At 46.7% G+C, this 20,511-nt stretch overlaps 7 protein-coding genes across 7 annotated transcripts; 4 read left to right on the top strand and 3 right to left on the bottom strand.

Moving 5' to 3' along the window:
• Nucleotides 1–17: 17 nt before the first annotated feature.
• On the top strand, nt 18–1,099 carry CONPUDRAFT_152019 (uncharacterized protein; the record flags this gene model as incomplete). The annotated part of the gene is made up of 2 exons (XM_007768679.1): nt 18–154; nt 238–1,099. Coding segments are annotated over 2 exons (999 nt in total), but the record flags the coding sequence as incomplete, so codon positions are not given.
• Nucleotides 1,100–1,394: 295 nt separating this feature from the next.
• On the bottom strand, nt 1,395–3,220 carry CONPUDRAFT_71623 (uncharacterized protein; the record flags this gene model as incomplete). The annotated part of the gene is made up of 6 exons (XM_007768261.1): nt 1,395–1,650; nt 1,854–2,088; nt 2,194–2,506; nt 2,690–2,792; nt 2,968–3,101; nt 3,146–3,220. The coding sequence occupies 6 exons, from the start codon at nt 3,218–3,220 to the stop codon at nt 1,395–1,397; spliced, it is 1,116 nt and encodes a 371-aa protein (XP_007766451.1).
• Nucleotides 3,221–5,861: 2,641 nt separating this feature from the next.
• On the top strand, nt 5,862–6,695 carry CONPUDRAFT_71622 (uncharacterized protein; the record flags this gene model as incomplete). Its single annotated transcript, XM_007768260.1, has 4 exons — nt 5,862–5,927; nt 6,031–6,047; nt 6,278–6,420; nt 6,583–6,695. The coding sequence occupies 4 exons, from the start codon at nt 5,862–5,864 to the stop codon at nt 6,693–6,695; spliced, it is 339 nt and encodes a 112-aa protein (XP_007766450.1).
• A 104-nt stretch (nt 6,696–6,799) lies between these two features.
• CONPUDRAFT_53432 (uncharacterized protein) lies at nt 6,800–7,261 on the top strand (the record flags this gene model as incomplete). Its single annotated transcript, XM_007768223.1, has 1 exon — nt 6,800–7,261. One exon carries the CDS (start codon nt 6,800–6,802, stop codon nt 7,259–7,261), a length of 462 nt encoding a protein of 153 aa, XP_007766413.1.
• Nucleotides 7,262–8,992: 1,731 nt separating this feature from the next.
• On the top strand, nt 8,993–9,253 carry CONPUDRAFT_53103 (uncharacterized protein; the record flags this gene model as incomplete). The annotated part of the gene is made up of 1 exon (XM_007768203.1): nt 8,993–9,253. One exon carries the CDS (start codon nt 8,993–8,995, stop codon nt 9,251–9,253), a length of 261 nt encoding a protein of 86 aa, XP_007766393.1.
• A 5,655-nt stretch (nt 9,254–14,908) lies between these two features.
• CONPUDRAFT_52150 (uncharacterized protein) lies at nt 14,909–15,127 on the bottom strand (the record flags this gene model as incomplete). The annotated part of the gene is made up of 1 exon (XM_007768134.1): nt 14,909–15,127. A coding segment is annotated over one exon (219 nt), but the record flags the coding sequence as incomplete, so codon positions are not given.
• Nucleotides 15,128–15,720: 593 nt separating this feature from the next.
• Nucleotides 15,721–19,361, bottom strand: CONPUDRAFT_71621 (uncharacterized protein; the record flags this gene model as incomplete). The annotated part of the gene is made up of 13 exons (XM_007768259.1): nt 15,721–15,768; nt 15,811–15,906; nt 16,219–16,460; nt 16,685–16,880; nt 16,941–17,394; nt 17,446–17,687; nt 17,741–17,905; nt 17,966–18,105; nt 18,162–18,328; nt 18,383–18,814; nt 18,979–19,061; nt 19,114–19,281; nt 19,335–19,361. 13 exons carry the CDS (start codon nt 19,359–19,361, stop codon nt 15,721–15,723), a joined length of 2,460 nt encoding a protein of 819 aa, XP_007766449.1.
• Between the last annotated feature and the right edge of the window lie 1,150 nt (nt 19,362–20,511).

Here is a 20,511-nt window from a genome sequence, read left to right as displayed (position 1 = left end):
ACCGCTTGCCCACTGAGGCAGTCCCTGAGGGCACGCCCTACCAGCTGTGGCATGGGCGCAAGCCTGACATCTCCCACCTCCGCGTCTGGGGCTGGACTGCCTATGTGCATGTGCAGAGGGATAAGCGTCGCTCTCTGGGCTCCCATGTGGAAAAGTGCGTCACAACCCCACCACTAAGCGCACTGTCATCTCAGAGTGTGCTGACTTTGATGAGCACTACTTCCCTGGCCTCTCTAGGCCTAGGAGCAACCCACCACCTTCCCCTGCACCCCCTGTGGGTGTATATGTTCCTGATGAGCTTGATGAGCCATTGGGCCATGGGGGGGAGAATGGTGCTCCACCTGCGCCGCCTGCGCCTCAGGAGCGTCCCCAGGACGTCCCAGGTGCTCACAACCGTGCCCCAACGCCTCCTCCACCGCCTTCGCGTTCTCCTTCGCCTCCTGGTGATGCTGATGAGGGCCAAGCCCCTCCAGATCGCCCCAGTACTCCTCCTTGCCGTGCTCGCTCTGTCCCTGCGCCTCAAGCCCCTACACGTTGTTCTGCCAGGGATAGGACTGCTACCACTCAGTGGTGGAAGCTGGACAAGCCTCGCTTGTACCCTGCTGGGCCTGCACCTGCTGGGCCTGCCAAACCGCTTGTCCCTGTTGATGAGCAGGTGGAGGTGGTCCCAGACAGTGAGGAAGAGGACGACGCGGACACTGCACTAGCTGTGCATGGGGAGGCCTATGGCAGGGAACTGGCGCTCCAGGGTGATTCCTACAAGGAGCCCAGGACCTATGCTGAGGCTGTTGCTCAGGATCCCCTCTGGTATGACGCCTGTGTAGACGAGATGGGCGCTCACTGGACCAATGGGACCTGGGAGGTGGTGACTCTCCCTCCTGGGGAGAAGGCTATAGGAAGTCGGTGGGTGTTCAAGCTGAAGCGCAATGCTGATGGGTCCATAGAGCGTAGGCTCGAGTGGTTGCCCAAGGCTTCTCCCAGCGTCCTGGCTTCGACTACCTCGAGGTCTTCGCTCCCACTGTCCGCCTCTCCACCATTCGCTTCATCCTGTCCTCCAAAGTGTAGTCATCAAAGTGCAGACACATTCAGTGTCCCATAAGCATTAGCAATGCAAATCTTACAATTTTGGCTGGGATGCGCATCAATTTCATTTTGTGTAGTAACATGTTGCTCACCGCATTAGGGAATGCCCCCTCAATATTGAGATATAGGGCTGATACCACCTTATGTGATCTCCAGGCATTCTAGATGGCTGCCTTGAGAATGTTGAGCATGTCTGTAGTGCATCTTCCCAGTCTTCTGCTGAATGCCATCTCTGGCAGTAAGTTATTCCTCCAGTAGCCTCAAGGTTTGTTCTATGACCAGGGCAGTTAGGATTTTAGCCATTGTGTTGACTAATACAATGGGGCGGTATGCTTCTGGTACCACATAATCCAGTTTGCTGAGTTTTGGGGCACTACTATAGTAAACAGCCACCATGGGTCATAGTAGAACCCTGAGACAACAGCAGCATTGAAGATTGGGAGGAGATGTGGAATGAGTGTGGCCTGGCATCTGATGTAGACAGTGTTTGGTATGCCGTCAGGGCTGATGGTCTTGTAGAGGTCAAGGCCAGCAATTATGCATGCCAGATCTTCATGGGTGAATTTCCTAAACAGGGCCAGCAGAGCATTGTAGTTGTGACCTGTTGGGACTGATGAGACATGTGGTGGTGGAGGAAAGAATGTCTCTGTCAGTGCTGTAGCCTTTGTTTCATCCGCTGTTTACATTGAATCTGCATTGGTGATCTTCAGTCAGTCATTCCAGTGATCCTTCTCAGCTCGCTGGATGGCTGATGCGTAGTTTTTGCAGACCTGTATAAACTCTTCATGAATGGGGTTGCAGTGTTAAGCTCATTGTGAGCACAACTCATCTTGTTCTTCCACTTTTTCATCCCCATGAGTTCTTTTGTTCTCTGCTTTGTGTATGGCACCAACTGCCCAATTACCTTCTGTATGGCTGCCACTATTACCATGACTTGCTGCTGAAATTCACCATCAGTTACTATCACAGATGGAGGGGGAAGAGCACCAAGTTCAGTAGTCAGGGCTACAATAACGTGTATGGGTGTTTCATTCATTTGAAAGGGTCAAATGAGGAGGACATGTGGCTGCAAGCTGCAGCTGTGGCAGAGACACCAATTGTCTGGTACACCTTGGGGACATGCAGGAAGGGGAGTGGGGGCTGCAGCATATTGTGCATAGGCTTGGGATGGAATGTTGGTGGATGTGCTATGGGCATGTGAGGTAGGAGTAGCTGGCTGCAGTGCTGGTGTTGATGTGCTGTTGGTTGTTGTAGCAGGGCTGTTTGTGGTGGAATTGATGGCTGGGGTGCAGAGTGGGAGAGGAAACCCTTCCACCTGAGTGGGGAGTTCTTCAAGGGCACCTGATGCTGAGGGGGAGGTCAGAATAGCCACATCCTCTGTGGTTGCTTTGTGCCCATCTTTACCTCCCAATTCAGGTGTTGACTAGGTAGTCAGCAGTGGTGGGGCAGCAGCAAGTGAGTTTGCTGCCTCTGGCACTCCATAATAGGGAAGGGTGTTCTCCAGGTTGTGAGCATCCATATGTGCGTACTGTATCAAGAATTTGGGACATGAGCAGTCCAAACTTGAGTATATTGCTTTTGCATGAGACACAGCACACCTTCTTACCTTGTGAGCATCTATCAGTGTCTGCAGGTGTGCTGTGATGTGACCCCATTTGCTGGCACTTGGCGCATTTAATCGCCTTATGATTTTTCCAGGGCCAGAGTTTCTGGTGCATGAGTACCATGCCATCTTGAATGAACATGTCTACTACTACCATTATAAGGCATTTGAATATGGCACAGGCTACACCTTGTCCTTCTGTGTGCTTTCCCACCTTCTTGGCCCATCATGCTGAGTTGATGGTCCCCTCTTGTAAGCTGTTGTCGTCCTTGCACTCTCACAGTGCAGAGGGGTCATCTGGTTTGAAGTTGACCAGGATGAGGTGTACAAAGAGTGGGTACATGTGCACCCTCTGCCTCACTGAGCCTGTGAGAGTCAAGCCGTTGTCTGGCTTCAATTGTCCAAAGCCAGGCCACTGTTTCTCTAGACTAGAGCTCAATGAAGATGTATTGCTCTCACCTTGAGTTGTGCTACATGGGAGGAGACTACTGTCACTAGTCCATTAGTGACTGCTTTGGTGAGTGCACCAACCATGGCATAGTGGGTGTCTATGCTGTTGCTGCCCTCTGTAGCACACCAGTGCTGTTTGCATGATGGCCTTCATTTATGGCTGAACCTGCAAATGCCACTAGTGCAGCAGATATGATATTGGGTTGCCAGGACTCACCTTAGTCCATCCACTGACTCAATGCCATCTTGCACTTGCTCTTTTTGCATCTCCTTTCCCCAGCAATTCTTGCACTCCTTGCAAGGGCAGCACGAAAATGGCAGGTGCAATAGCCAATAGCCATCCATGACCTCCACCTTCGCTCTGTCGACATCTCCAATGCGTACTTGCAAGGGGACATGGATGTCACGCTCTACATGCGTCAGCCAAAGGGCTTTCACATCGGTGGCAAGGACCAGGTATGCCTGCTGAAGCGCCCTCTCTATGGGACCAAGCAGGGTGTGCACTCTATGTGTTCACCAGGGGAGGTATGCAGGTGCTGATCCCAGTTTTGTGGATGACATGACGCTCGCTTCGTCGTCTGAAGCAGAGCTGGATCGCTGCGTCGCCGAGCTGTCTCAGCGCTTCATCTTGGCCCCACCACTCAGCTGCTAGGCATCAAGATTGACAGGGACCGCTCTCAGCGCACCATCACTCTCTCCCAGCATCACTACACTCAGGATGTGCTCGAACGCTTTGGTATGGGCTCCTGCAACGCTGTCCTGACGCCTATGGAGCCTGGCCTTCACCTCAGCAAGGAGTTTGAGCCCAGGAGCGCTGAAGACGTCGCTTTCATGCGCTCTGCGCCCTATTCTGCTGCTGTGGGCGCCCTAGCCTATCTCGCCTCCACCACTCGCCCTGACATTGCTTTCTCCACCTCTGTCCTTGCTCGCTTCACCAAGAACCCTGGCCCCAAGCACTGGGCTGCTGTCAAGCACCTCATACGCTACCTTCGAGGCTCTCTCGACTATGCCCTTGTCCTTGGCCCTGACCCCCACTCTCCTGACCTTTTCACCACCTTCTCTGACGCTGATCATGGTGGCTGCAAGGACTCAGGACGCTCTACTGGTTCTTACCTCGTTCGAGTGGGTAGGGGTGCTGTCTCCTGGAGCTCGAAGCTTCAGAGTGTGGTTGCACTGTCTACCACTGAGGCCGAGTTCATGTCTGCTGTGGAGGCTGGCAAGGAGCTGCTCTGGATGCGCAAGCTGCTTGCTGAGATTGGGCTGCCTGTCTCTGGCCCTTCGAAGCTGCAGATTGACAACCAGAGTGCTATCTCTGTGGCCAAGAACCCTGAGCACCATGGGAGGATGAAGCAGCTGGATCTGTGCTTCTACTGGCTGAGGGATCAAGTCGAGTCTGGGCTCATTGAGCCTGTCCATGTAGGCACTGACCACATGGTGGCTGATCTCCTGACCAAGGCAACCCTGTGGCCAAGGTGCAGCGCTTCTCTCATCTGATGGGACTTGAGGCATTGGGGGGGAGCGAGTCTGCCAGAGCTGCTGGTTCAGGGGGGAGTGTCAGAGTGCGCCCTCTGCATCGCTCCTATGCCCTTGGCACAGCAGCCCAGTGGCCTTGGTACACTTTCCAGCATTCCAGGACACTTGGGTAAAAAGAGGTCAAACTTGCCTGTTGTGTGAGTTGAACCTACAGCCTTTTGGTAGTGCCCAGAGCGCTGCAACCACTCAGCTATTGTGTGTTGAGGTATACTTCTACTTGTGTCTTGTTTATACCTTCACCACCTTCCTATTCCAGTATCTCGCAACTTTGCCCCTATTTCGCTTTTCTCTACCCTTTGGCTTGCTATGGAGAACTCCGAGCTACTGTACAGTTCCCAAACCTTATTTCTTTTCACCTATATAACCCTGGTGTCCACAGAGCGTCTCCTTACTTGCTCACTGTTGGACACCAGGTTAATACCCTTGTATTTCGTCTTTATCAATACTACTTGCTCACTGTTGGACACCAGTGCCTCTCCTGAGCTTGATACAAGTATGTTGCTATCAGCCAAGATAAATGGACATGCAACCAACTGTACCTGCCAGCAGAAAATTAGAGATACCAACACTAGGGTTGGCGAAGAAGTATTTGACATTTACAATCCATGCTAGTGTTCAATGGGCTAAGGTTATTCACCTTATTTGTAGAGGTATGCTCCCTCTGCTTGTCTTGTATCATATCTCACTGTTGATAAGATGTGGCACAAATTAACTGCAGCAACTACTACATTCCAAAGCTGATGCATCCCCAGGACCAGGCATTCCACATTTACTATGATCAGATCCAGACCAGGTATCCTTTTCAGTATTATCAGGTTGGTGAGCATGACTACGTTGATGCACACCTTGCAAACCTGTGGACTCAGGAGATGCTCATCAGTGCGTAAGTACACATTCATTTATGTCATCTCTACGCCTTACAAGTATGGGCATACTACAGGGCTGCAGCTACTAGCTGCATGAAGCTATATGAGGTGGTGTTTGCTCATCAAGTTGAATGGCACTCAGTCCATTACTTTACCCCCCTAGAAACTGTGCAGTTCATTGCACCCTGCCCTTCTCTCCTTGCCTCACTGTCAACCATGTCTGGACAGCATTCACAATCCAAGCACTGCTTTGTGATGTGCACACCTACCATCAGCCATTCATTGTTTCTCATGATGGCAAGCAGGCTGTTCACTTCAATGCTGCCATGCACCAATGCAATCTCCACATCATAGAGTACGGTCAGGACAAGGGTGTTACTGCTGCAAGGGGTGTATGTGAACATGGGAGGAGACAAATGAGAGTACCAGTGAGACCATAACCAGTAAGCCATTCATTCATTTTATCCTTTGTGAGTGGCTCTCATGTTTTTGCAGAAAAACATCAGCCAATTGTATGCAACGGCATGACAATTGGACATCCTTGTCCATACCCACTCACAAAGCCTTGCAACCACCACTGCTTGGGCCATGCTACAATGCTACAGAATATTTGCACAGTTAACACTTGCAACCAGCCCATTGTCCCAACACCCATGACAAAGAAGACCTGCACTGATCTAACACACCAGGTGATGGAGAGAAAAAGAGATGACTATGGCTGGTTGATGTTTGTCCTCTCCAGCCATCTCAAGTGTGCAAGGACATCCAACCCACAGTTCAATGAGGAGAACATTGGTGGTGTTAACAATGAAGCCGATGAGTGGTTTCAAGTTGATGATCAAGGCATGGTCATTCAACACGTTGACTCTGCACCTGCAAATGTTGGTGTGTCTTACAACATTGTTAACATGCTAGACAACACTCATATATGCGTACACTGCCCAAAACAGTTGAAGGGACCCAGCCAGCAGCCCTTGCTCTTGATGGACTTTAGCTGACCATCATCCGCCTTGACAGCAATTGGACTAACATTGTTCATATGAGCAGAGGTGCAGGCTTGGCACCAGCTCCCCACAACCTCCTTCCCCCTGTCTGTCCAGCAAAAACAACCAAACACCAATGGATCCAACTGGCCCGTTGTCCAATATGCTGCAAAGTGACACTTGTCCGTCCCTGCGGCACCAGTGCTGAGGCCATATCAAATGTTCTTGTGAGTGGTTTATTTGTTTTACTACTTATTACTGATGGATAAATCTAGAAAATAATGAAGGTGAGCTTCTTGGTCCCAGAGGTGACCAAACCCGATCACTTTGTCTATTATATGACATGCAAGGCCAAGCAGCAAGTCTTGAAGTCAGGTGATCCATGGCGGAGGCCCGTCAGCATGTCTATTGACATCTGGTGCTTGCTCAACAAGCACAAGACAATGCACAATTTCTGCCAGCAGTACTGCAATCTGGCAGCTTTCCCTGAGTTGAAGTTGGATGATGGTACAGGGTGGTGGTTCAACACTTCCATTGCAGAGCAGACTAATGTTTGGTTGGGGAGTTTTCATTCTATGGTATGGGAGATGCTGCTGATAAGGTGTAATTTCTTTTTAGATGAGATGGTTCACCTCTGCAACATTAACACAATGGCAACCTTGAAAAGTTGGAAACATGAGCCCAACGTATACTCCTTTCAACCACAACAACACATAGAGACATTTGTAGTACACTTGCAATGATACAACCTTATAAATATCATTCATTTGATGGAGAAGGCAAGCTGCTCTGGCTGCCAGTTGACACATTCGCAAGAGAGAGCCTGAGGGGGTCACCAGCACTGCCTGCATGAGGGGGAAAAGGGCCACCAAGGAGAGCAAGGGAGATCATCTGCTCAGCTGTGCTTGGTGAGCATGCACCAGTAGTTTGCAGTCACTGACTTTGAAAATCATTCACTTTTCAAAGTTAGTGACTATCAGTGTCAGTCACAAAAGTCATGACATCAAGTGACTTTTGGTAATAGCTGTACCTTACATTTTCATACCGTGAATAGAAGTAAATCATGTGCAAGGGAGGATAATCAGGGGTATGTCTATAAGGGGAAGGTGCTGCTCATGTTGGTAGGCTCAACCAAGCTCAACCAGGCTTGTTTGTCTTGTGTTTATCATAAATATTATATCATAGAGCCATGACCTTGCCTCACGGTTCTCATCCATCACTCAAATCTTCACCCTCCTTGGATTGCAAATGTCACACACCCAATTAAATTAGTTGCACAAGAAGAAAAAAAACAAAATTCAAGTGTGGCTGGAGTAGTGTAAATGCTATAACTCATGCCTCAGATGCTCAAGTATTATATTAAGTACATGAACATTCATGTATAATCATGGAGATAATAAGGAAATGTTATAAATTCATGAACTCATTGGTGTTTGATTAATGGTGCACATATGATCAGAATGAATGAAGTACTTGAACATTGCCATGTCTCCAATGATGTTGAATGATGTTCAGTGCCATGATGTTTACTGTTGAGGTCAACTTAAGATCAGGAAAAACATAGAGAAACAGAAATCCAAGCAGATATATAAACTAGCTACTTTGAGACAAACCAGCTGCAAGAACAAACCTCCCCATTGCTTGCTATTCATGCCTAAGCATCCAAACACTCTATGGTGACTAGATTACTTTGTTACTCACTATGGTTGGGTCAATGGAAAACAAGCTGGCTTGCATCATTCAGGAAAACTGAAGATATTCTGCATTCAATGTATGCATAAATTGACTGCCAATGCACAAGTGGAAGACAGCAGCAAAATTACTGCAGGCATCAGAGCTCATGTGCAAACAGTTTCAGAAACACAGGAGGCTTGTAAATACTTGGTATATTCTCTCAGAAAGTGTTCCTAATTCAATGTATAATATAGTTTGGGTTGAGGAGAGCACTGGCCATCCTTGGGTTCAGCACAGGCCTAAGCAGGTGCTGAACCACTTGAGATATTGCAAGCTTTGGCCTGCAGATATTATCATAAGGGCTGAGGGAAAAACCACTGGTACTTATAGTGCTGCAGCTGCTTCTCCAAACAGAAGGAGGGCTCAGCAAATGTCTCAACATGCAGCAGCAGCAGGTACAAGCTTGCAGCACCAGGCTTGTATGTCAAGTGCAGGTCAGTCAATGCTTTACAGCCTTGTGTATAATTGATGGTTTTATTAGCACAATATCTGCCTCAGCAATTTATGGCTGCTAGTGGCAATGGATCTTTGAAGTTTAACATCCCAGGAACTGCACCTCCCACTCCTTCAATGTCTCTGCCTGGCAATAATTCTCTCAGCATTGACACTACTTCATACTCTGCCCCTACAAGCCAAGCTCTCCAATGCTTTTGGCCCTTGGTCTATCAGGCTCAGGCTATAACTCTCCTGCTTTGTTTTCCCCAGCCACCATTCCTCCTCCTTCTGTCATTCCTGAAACTATGCTGCTGCATGGCAGCCCATATCTTGCATTCTACAATCCTCTTCAGCAGCCCAGTGCTCTTGCTTCTTGTACATTATCTTGTCCTCCTAATGTAACATCTCTGCCAGTTCAAAGATGGTCTCAATCTATGCAGCGGCTTTTTGAGAAACATCTTGCACATCTTACAGCATCAGCAGGATTTGTTTTCTGCTGGGTTGATAATTCCAAGTGGCACACTTTGTGTCATGACTTTATTCCTGGTGCAAAATTACCATCTTAATATACCATGGCTCAGCAACATATTTCCCAGGCTTAGGTTCTTTACTAAAATAAGATAAAAGGACAGTAAATGTACATTACAAGCAGATGACTGGACTGGCTTGAGTAATCACCATCTTCTGGCTTTTATGATTAATCATACTCATTTATCTAACTGAATATTCTATCTCAATATATGCAGTCAAAGTATCTGATGTATTGAAGGAATGGAAGACAGCTGAAAACTTCCTCAAACTTCTCAAGGGATTTATCAGTGATGTGAAGCAGTCCTAGAGCTCCACAGTGACTGCTGTTGTTACTGATGCATCTGGCAAATCTTGCAAAGCTCAGAGGCTTCTCAGAATTAAGAAATCAATCATTATACGCACACCAGGTAAGTGCAGATCTAATTTCCCGAGGCATGTGCTCATTTATTTCATAGATAAACCTCATTGTGGGTGACTACTTTAAGTTACACTCAGAACTTTTTGTATACACAGACCAAGCCAACAGATTAATATCCCAGCTTTGTAGCAAGATCATTGTTCTTGCATTTATTGAGGAGTTTCAGAAAAGCCATGGAGAGTCTGCAACTGCAGTCATCCACACAGTTTTATCTCAGTGGGCAGCTCACTTCATGGCATACAGATGCCTCAGAGACCTCAAGCCCTGCTTTATTCATATCATCTTCTGCTGAGCTTGCACATCCAGAGAAGAGAAAATTCATTATCACAGGCAATAAGAAAGCAAGGGAGAAAGCAACTTCAATGCTAGAATTGATCCAGGATTGCTCAAATGTTTTTTGGCCATCAGTGACAACATATGTTTCTCTTCTACTGTAGTACAATAAATACTGAGCATGCATCTAGAACCATTGGCAATCACAGCTAATATCACACAAGCAGCATTTCATTGCCTCTACACAGTTCTACTTACATTTGGTTTCCTTGTGAAGTCTTATAGACAGCCCATTGATAGTAATCCTGTTGATAACAAGGCTTGTGAGGCAATTATAGCAAGTAACAAAGCCCATTGGGCCAAATCTGACCAGGAGGCCTTTATTGCTGCAATTGCCCTCAATCCCTTCTATGGTTGCAAGCCTTTCTCATCTGTGGCCGCCCTTATGCTTGGAGTGTCTATATTGTCAATATTTCTCATGCACCACTGCTCCTCTTGGGTTTGGTACTCATGTGAGAGCTTATCTACAAGCTGAGGGCAAATTTATGTTTCTGTATGAATGTGCCAATTGTGCCTTCACTGAGGCATTGAGAAAGGTAAGCTGCTCTTAATATGATGACTAGTATATACTCATTGTTTTTTTTTAGAAAATAACTCCAGACCCACTTTTACTCTGGATGGATATCTCATTTGAAGGCCCAGATGCTTTCTCTGTTGCCAAACTTGCTCAGCACATTTTGTCAATTGTGACAAACTCTGTATCTTGTAAACACCTTTTTAGCACATTTGGGACAATTCTTACAAAGATGTGCAATAGCCTGGGGACCGAGGCACTCCAAGCACTTGCTGAACTCAAAATGTTTGTCTGAGACGAGCACAGAGAGCACAACATGAAGATGAAGCTGTGCATACTTTGATCCATGCAAAAGCATTCTCAAGAAAACTACTTCCCTCCACCTTCCACTTTTCCCAAGCCCTCTCACAGTACCAATGAAGCCCACACCTCACCCTTGTTTACTGAGCTCAACAGCTTGGATAACACTTCAGAATCTGGCAACTTTGACAACCTGTCTGATAATATTGATGCTGCAGTGTCAGAGACCACAGATGATTTTTGGGCACTTGCTCTGCAACATGTAGAGCAAGTTTGTGAAGGTAACATGAACTCTGAGCCTGTTAGATCAGGCTCTACTATTACATTTTCCAATCTGATTGCATCTCTGTTTAACTTCAGCAATGATAGCTGGGCTACTACTTATTCTTTAGGAGTCAGAAAGCAGTTTGAGGAAGAACTTGCTCTGCACGAGCTTTTGAACATGGATTTGCAGCCTCACATGTTAGAAAAGGACAACACCTGTGTAGGTACGACTCTTGATGATACAACTGCTGATGTATTGATGTCCTAGCTATGTTTACATTGACTTTAGTATGCCTAAATATACTGTACATATGTATAGGAGCTTATTTCATTACCAGCTTCCTTCTACATCTGGTGCCAAGATGCGGTGTCTAAAAACACTGACCAAAAATGACTAAAGGTGAGATTTTTAGTGTCCAACACTGACTGACAGTGTTGGACACATAACTTGCAATGCACTGGCATGTACACGGAGGGTCTGGTGAGAAAATGGAGTTGCCAGAGAACACTGACTCAGACTGAGAAGGGGGAAGCATGGGCGGGGTCAGCAGCAACAAAAGGGTCTTTGAGCATTTTGAGGACAAGCTAGAGGCTGTAACTGAGGGGGAGGAAGGGTGTGCATGCTTGGCCAGCCCAAGCTTCAATTGCACCCTTGTGCGCTCAGTGTATAAATGCCCTGCTTGGTCTGTATGACTTTCTGTTGAGATAGCGCTGGTGAACTCTTTCTTGTGAGGGCAGATTGTCATTCTGTTGGTGCGGAACAAAAGCAAGCTGCCATTGCTGATGGTAAACCTGTGGCTTGCACTACAGGCCTTCCATGTGGCCTTAATGTGGTTATAATATTTCACGGGGGTTGACTCATCAATATTGGGCAGGCCTGGTGTCGACAACATCTACAACCTGAGAACCTGCACAATCACAAGCAAGCTGCTTGCGCTCCTGCTCCCTTGACTCAGCATCAACAAGCAACTGCTTGTTGAACCACTTCTGCCAGTCAAGGTTCATTTGCATAGTGCAGGCTGAACTCTTGGTAGGCTGTGATGGGGCTGGTGTTGATAGCCAGGGCTGGGCTGAGGGTAGAGGCTGTGCTGAAGGTGGAGACTGCATCAAGAGCAGAGACTGCATTGAGGGTCAAGGCTGTGTTGATGAGGGGGCCTGTGTTAATGAGGGGAGGTGCATAAACAAGGAGAGCTGTATCAAAGTTTGGGTGCTGCAGCCAACCACCGGTTGGCAGGTCTGGTGCGCCAGATTTAATGTCACACACATTGATAAGCCAAGAAAGATTAGATATCATCCAGGCTAAGCTCCCTACGGAATATTACATCCTTTTTTTTTTTTTTTTATGTGTTCTATTCTCTCAATCCTCCCTGATCCAAGCTCAGTGTAAATGTGATATACCTTCCATTCATAGGTCATTTTACTTATTGCTTTAACAATGCCCTCTAAGCCATACACAGCCATCCAAGACAGAAAAAATTTCTTTATTACCACAATTTATGCTTTTTGAATCTACAGTTTTGGATCATAAAGTTTTTATGAGCCCTGAATTTATGAAGCAAAGCTATACTACCCACAGATATAACATGTGCCTGGCAGTTTGGTGCAAGGGGAGTCTCAAAAAAATTAGTGTGCATCCTGACATGGGTGTGTATTCTGCCATGGAATCACAGTAATCACAGAGCTTCTGACTCTGGATGGTTCAGACAGGATGTGTGCATGCATCAGGCAGGTTTGGTGTCTCACATGTGAATGTAATGAAGGATGTGATGTAGGGCATGTAAACTTGCTGAATCTCCTGCCAGAAGCCAATGCATTTCTGCAGTGTATGACAACACTCCTGCAGTCCAACAAGCTGTTGGCTTGTTGCTTTGCTGTTGAACATCTTTGCCAGCACATCAAGCAACCTCATGGATAGAAGAGGTTATAAATATCAAGGCTTGAAATATGCGGATGAAATTACTGTTGGTCCTCTAGTTTGAGACCCATGCTCAGGAAGCTTGACAAGCTACGTTTGTGAATGGGTAGTCCTTGCATTGACAGGGGTGCATTTTTGTTAGCAAGATTCAGTTTCACATCTGCAAAGGTTGCCCCTGTACAGAAAATATGTTAAAGCATGCAGCAGTTGCATAAAGTGAAATGTACATACAAATTTCAGTCTTATATGGATTTGGCTTGGTGCAATTGTCCTCCCAGTCACTGATTATATGCTCCCACAAAATGTGAAGACTGTTGCTAAAGTTGGATGAGTAGTCACTGAGGAGGTTTTGATGCTTTGCAGCCAGTTCAACGGCCTCCTCAAGTTCAGCAGGGAGATACTTTACTACTGAAGACTTAGCTTACTCAGATAACAGTATGCAGCTGAAAAGGCATACCAATTTCATGTGTTTCAATGCACATCAAGTGTCTCTTTGCATGTACCAGGGGCCATTTCTTGGACACTTGTCAAGACATCATTTATATGAGCCTATTTAGTTTTGATTCTTTTACCACAAGTCTGGCTGGCTCCATGAACAAAGTTGAGGGAGTTTGTGCCTGACAGTTAGTTCCATGGTTGTGAAGATAAAACAGTGGGACAGCAAAATGCATGGGAACCTGGCTAAAGTTGGATTGAAGATCCTCAGGGAGGTTCTACATGTGCAGGGTGAAATTAAGTCACTATTGACATACAATATTGTAGGTTACAAAGAGCATGACAGTCCAGATTGGTACCTATGACATGTTCATGATGTTGGATTCAAACAATGAACAGGTGAGGGGCAGCACTTGGAATGGACTGATCATACAAGCAGGACAGAAATCCAGGGCAAAGATGGCAACCAGCAGTGTAGTCCCTCAGATACAATTGAGCGGATTATGAGATAGGGAATGATCTATGACATTTGCCAGGGGAGGGTTTTGTCATCAGCTTGATATGTGTAGTTAGCATATGCATATTCATAACAAATGATCAGTATATATACCACGAACCAATGCTGGAGCAGAATGCCATGTACAGTTGCAACTAGGGGACTTGAATTTCTAATACAGGAGAAAATGTGCCATTTGCTACAGGCGGCCTAGATCCAACAAGCTGAGCATGCATCTGAACTCTTTCCTTTCTATAACAAATCAAGTCAGCACACATATATCTGAGAATTGTGTGTAGAAAGAATTCATTATCTTTAAGACTCAGGATTTTGGTAAAAAGAACTCAGGAGAATAAGCCCAGGAACACTTAGCAAGGGATGACAGTGTGCTAGAGAATAATGGGCTAGGAAGTGGATGAGTCATCCAGGGGACTTAGAGACCTGAAGAAGAAGGGTGAAGTTTTAAAAAAAGTTATTAAAAGAATTACCCGCAGTGAGTGGATTGAAGATAAATGAATTCTAACTATGAGGGTGTAGAGGGGGCTGTACAACAACCTTATTAGGTCCAGTTGTTGTGATGTCAAGGTGAAAATAAATGTGCAAAAGTGTAAAATAAACAAGATAAGGGAATAGCTGCCATGGAAAACTCAAACCAAGATTGCCAGCCAGGAATACTTGTGTTTGCAAAACTGAGTAAGGCATGGGCTAAGTTTGAGGGGGAGTGTTGGATTTGAGATCCAGCAGTAGTGACTACATGTAAGCTCCAAGAATATATGAAGGCTCCTGCTGGATCTTCAATAGCAAACCAAATCCTATGCTGTGGGCACCCTATTATTTATCAAGGAGAAGGCTCCTAGAAGTGTATATAATTCTGTCTAGAAGCATAATCAGCAGCTTCCCCCTTAAGGCTCCAACTATTTAGTTTATGTTTACGGCTAAGCATAAACCTAAACATAATCAGCTGTAAACTGTCTAAACTGCATACAGAAACTGTTTACAAACTGTTCACATAATACTAACGAGGCTTGGCAATAGCCTCGTAATACAAATCGGCATCCTCAAGCCACTTTTTAGTACACATGACCGAAGTAATCGTTGAAGCTTTCAGAGATGATCTCGAATCTCGGCAAACGTGGCGGGAGGCCGAGAAAACACGCTCCACAGAAACAGAGGTGGCGGGAATAGCAAGAAAAGCACGTGCCATGCGCGAAATAACAGGGAATTTGTTTGCATGTTCCTAAGCAGCGCTATCAGCGAGTAATCTAAGTCAAGTGGGTCAACACATACCTTCCACCAGTCAAGCGGTTGATAAATGTCACCAAAACCACCCTCACCACTAATCCATCGGTCAAACTCAGAACGCGCCGGAGCAGGAGGCGGTGGTGGAACTGGGAGTGGGTGATAGCCCATCTGAGCCAGTCGGTCGGTTAGATCAACACGCGGAGGCTCGGGGACGGTCTCTGCAACCTGGGGAATATGTTCTTCTTGATAGACCTGGTAGACAAGTTCGAAAATGCGTGTTGCTCGATCCTTTTCGTCGTCACCAAATTTGCCAAAGACGTGGAGACGAAGGAACGGGTGACAAGCTATTGCAAGTCAGCATCATATGCGATGATAATGAGAACTAATGAGAAATACACACCTGTCGCAATGACGTTATGCTGGCACCGCCTTGCCTTATTGTAGTAGTCCATGAGCTTAGCCTTTCCTGCTGATGCAGCCTCCCGGATAGTGTACGAGTATGTGGCTTCATCTAAAATGTACTTATCAAGATGGTCTTTCATCGTTTGATACGCAGGTAGGACCCATGGAAGGGTGGGGCTCTTCTCAGTCGATACGAGCAGTGTATCTGCGGTGAATTCCTGCAGCCAAAAACTGTTAACTGCCACGCTTGAGAAAGGAAAACACGTAGCATACCTCAAGGAGCCCATGGAGCAGTATAATTTCATCCCAGTCCTCCACCGTCAAAACCAAGTGCCTCAACTGAACCTCGCACGTCCATAGCTCAATGGCCTGTAGACAACGTCAGCATAGAGATGTGAGAAGTTGCACATAGTTAAATCACCCTCATAAGGATTATAGCATGCCCCATCATCGCATGAGTTGAGTTCCATCGCGTACGAACATCACGTATAGGCATCAATCGCCAAAGTGGATGCCCATTGGCAAGAGTTTGATCCGGGGGGTATATACGAGCAGTAATATTGCGGAAACGTTGGCGCCGCGATGGCGAACTCACAATCTTGATAACAACTGTGCGAAGCTAGTAAGAGTAATCCTTCAGCAATTTACATTAAGGTACGTAAAGCACAGGATACACGTTACCTTCTCGAGCGCAGAAGTGCTGGCAGTGGACGGTTCATCTCTAGCCTGCGATTTGATGCCTGCTGTGAAGCTGGTATCCGGGTCTTGCACTTCATCCCCATCATAGTCCTCTGCCTCAATCGCCTCGAGATCTTCATCCTCCATCGCGAGGTCGAAGGCCACAGGCAGATACTTATTGAATTTTTCGTAGTAATCTACATCACCAGGTTCATCATCGACAATCTTGAGTGACGCGAGTATCGCTTGAACGACCAGGTTTATGACATGTGCTATGCAACGAATCTGGCCATTGCCCGGGTGGAAGGGGATTTGGTACCGATCATGGAGTAAATCCGTCAGGGTTTCAGCAAAGACATCATTTGCGGCGGCATTGTCCATTGTGATAGATATCAAGTGCTGAGGACGTCAGCCACCAAATTCTTCGTAAGACAGAGTAGACTTATCTTATTGACGCTTCCAATCTTACGTGCGGCATCCCAGAAAGCCTTAGCTAGCCCCTTTCCTGTATGCTCGTCCATCGCAAGGTGCCGAAAGTCGATAAGCCGTGTACGCAGAGTCCACTTCTCATCGATCCACGTTGCAAGTGTTGCACAGAACGTGTATATCATTTGAGGGTTTGTCCAACTATCAGTGCTATAGGCGATACGATAGGGTATAGAGGCCTGTAAACATAAATTACGATGAGTGATTGAGATTGACATGATCTGTCGAGAATGACGTACCGCCAGTTCCTTGGTAATGGCACCCTGAAGGTGCTTGTGAATCCGTGAGACGAAGTTGCCCACAGCGGTGTCAGAGGGGAGTTTGAATGGGCATTTGATGTACTCGAAGAGAATCCGTAGTGCAGGGGCTTCGCCAGCGGTCAACGGGTGGTTACTCTCGAGGATATATGCAGTAAACCTGCGATGGAAGCCAGGCTGCGAAGGCGAGTGAGACGGGTTGACTTTTCCGTCATCGAGCATTCGAGCCATGATAGCTTGCTGACGTTCGAGCACTTTTGAACCTGAGCTACTGGCGAGAAGCTCATCAGAGTTCCCACCATCCTTTTCCTTCTCTCGCAGCTGCGCAATCTCAGCACCGTGGACGTTCAGGTGCGTGGCAAGGTTTCCTAACTTCGGGCGTGGCTGCTCCTTGCTAAAGTCAGACGAGTCTACAGTGCGGTCAAACGTCCGAATTCTAGACGTCCCCAGTCAGCCACAGTCTCAAAACAAAACCATAACCACGCACTTCCGGCAGAGCTTGCAAGTAAATTCCCATCGCTTCTCCCCATTCGCGCGCACAGCCTTTGGGCCATGCCAGAACTCAAGCGACTTGTTTACAGGCCCGCGGGATCCCTCTGGTCGTGCCTTTGCCTCGCGTTCCTTCATGGCACGCAACGCAGAGTTGCCATCAGATTGCTCTGAGTCGCCCTCCACTACCTCCACTACCTCAGCATCCTGACGGCGGCGCTTTGATTGCTTGGTATTTGACTGATTGGGTAAGTACATCATCCATCTTGTAGCGTTGTTAAGGCTGTACTGACCTTTTGCTTTCCTTTTGCTGTTGATTTTGCGGCTGGCATGGTCTCCTTTGGTGCTGAGCTCAACACCTTGGCCATCTCTGACAAGGAGGCCTCTTCAATGCTTATGGATGTCTCGGAGCGCTCGGAGCTGGTCGAGTCAACACGAAGGCGTTTATGAGCACCTTTCTGGAGAATCGAGGTGCAGGTGAGTAATGTAAGTCGTTCTTCAGTGCGTAGTTAACGTACTGATGCCCCCTTTGCCCTCATCGTGACCCCAAGTCCTCCTTCATCATCAGACTCATCGCTCTCCTCGGAACTCCTGTTGTCATTACTGCGAGCAGGTGGGCGGTAAGTTTTGTCCTTGCGATTGTCCTTGATTAATGTCTCTATAGGTAATGTCAGCTCATAGCAGATCGGGTGGAGAAGAGGGGCAACTACGCACGTTCATGGCCATACAGTGCCCTAGCCAGGTGACCCTGTTTGAACTCTCGAAGCAAGTCTTCCTCGGTGCGCTCCTTTTCTTGGGGCTTTTCCCTTGGGGGCTTTGAAGTGGCTAGCTGGGTTTTGGGCTGGGCAGACGCTTCACCATGGACCGTATCGGCAGTGCCGCTGTTCATCAAAATTGGTGAGCTTGTTCCAGCTGACTGAGCAGTAGAGTGTTACCATAACCTCTTTAGCTCATTATCTAAACGTTGCAGCTTCAACATCAGCGCTGCATGTGTGTTGTGCGGCAGGTCAAGGGCAGTGTTCTGGATGTAGCTGGCGACATACTCGATCCCGTGCCGTCCTCGCCGCATGTCAGGGAAATGGCCATGCTTGTCGAGAATATCTTGAGCAAAAAGGGCATCAAATCGTCGGTTGAAGGTGTGCCAGTTGTTCTTGCCACGTAAGTTCTTCATCACCGTGTATATTCTGTCTGTCTTCTCTGCGATTTCGATTGAGTCCGGTAGCTTCTTGGCAAGCTCACAGATACTCTCGACAACTGTCTGTCGAGAGTGATATTCGTCATCGGCATTCGTCATAGTGGAATAGAGGGGTAGGACTAGCTGGCTGAATAGGAGCTTGGTGCGTGTCTTCAGTTTTGGACCAGATGTGCTGTGTCTCAGATCGCTTCACGCATTACATAATCCTCATCTCTTGAGGTGCGTCTCTATCCCCCTCGATTCTGAAGAAATTCTAACAACCAAACTGTATTTCACTGCTATCATAGCCAAACAGTTGAATCACTACATGGCTACTGCAAGCCCATCCCCTCACACCAGCTCTTCAAGTGGTTCCACTCCGCACAACTAAGGTAATTGTTTTCGAGCTCCTTGTGCCTAGACACCCATTCATCTACAGCCTATCTACAGTCAGCTTTGATTGTACTGATACTGGTAACTGTGCACACGAACCTTTTGCAGCGGAATTGCTCTAGATATCATTACAATAGTGGTTTGTACACGAGTAGGAGTATCTCGAACAAGGAGGCAGCCCAAATCATTATGCAGGCCAGTAGCAAGCTCCTCAAAGCGTCTTTGACGCGATTCAGATTGCATTATATGCCTTATGATAGCACGGAGCTAGAAAACCAATCAGCGTACTGTCACATTCACTTACATATCAACAAACTGACCTTTTGGATAGAAGAATGTAAATCCATGGATGCAAGGTGCAGGATCAGCGCGACCAGGACGAACACGCGCGAACACCAAGTGTCAGTTCCCACGGCCTACTCAGGGGCTGGCGAACATGGCTTGTCATCGTGTCTCGGCTAAAAACGCATCGTTGATGCGCTTTTTAAGCGAGCGACGACGAGCATTATGTCCCGCCCTCGTATCATAAAATTCCACAATATATATAGTTATAAACCGTTTATAGATGATATGTAAACCATATACAGCCAAGTGTATGCGTATACAGTAAACTAGTCAGTATATACAGTTTAAACTGTCTATGTAAACTAAACAGTTGGAGCCTTATTCCCCCTATCTGAGCATGAATCCTAACAGATGATGTTGTTTTAATTTTGACAGCTTGATGGTGCAGTGGATAGACAACTGAGTGTGGTCAAAAGGGTCATTGATTCAATCCACTGATTGAGTTTTATTTTGCTCATCCACCAATTACTTCTAAATTGTACATTTTGTAAATTGTAACTTTTATAGTCAACAGCAGATAGATGGAGGACATCAGGAAGATTGTCACCTTCTGGCCAGACTTTTGAGGTTTTCCAGGCCTTGTGCCTGATCAGCCAAGACCACAAGTCAAGGCAAGGTTGTATTTTGCCTATTTAGAATATTTAATGTGGAATATATGGGCATTGCTGCAGAATATACGGAGCAGGTGTGAGAAAGGAAAAAAAAGCTGTGGACATAAATCAAAAGAAGACTTCTCTGGGACTTGAACACACAACTGCCCAAAACCATACTGTTGTAATTGTAACCTTAACATTGCACTATGACACTGCTGAACTAGTAGGTAACTTCAAGTTATATAACCTACCTTTGTGGGACTTAGTAAAATTTCCCTTCAAACCCTTGACACAAGTATGCCCTTGATTGATACACTAGTTAATACATGTATGATAGCAAGTACTGTATTTTAACATGTGATTGATGAAACAGAAGTAGGCTTGATATTCAACTTGTAGCATCAGAATCTCCTGATGAGGACAAAATGTGTCCATAGCTGCAGGGTGACTGACAAAAATTTCACTAAGTCCTGTAAAAGTGGGTTATATAGACTAGAGTTACCTGCTACTTCAATGGTGTCATGGCACAATAGTTAAGAATACAATTGCAATGGCAGCC

This window comes from Coniophora puteana (assembly GCF_000271625.1).
Source record: "Coniophora puteana RWD-64-598 SS2 unplaced genomic scaffold CONPUscaffold_4, whole genome shotgun sequence".
NCBI classification, from domain to species: domain Eukaryota; kingdom Fungi; phylum Basidiomycota; class Agaricomycetes; order Boletales; family Coniophoraceae; genus Coniophora; species Coniophora puteana.
The sequence above is the reverse complement of the archived record's forward strand: the minus strand, read 5'-3'. Positions and strand labels throughout refer to the sequence as shown.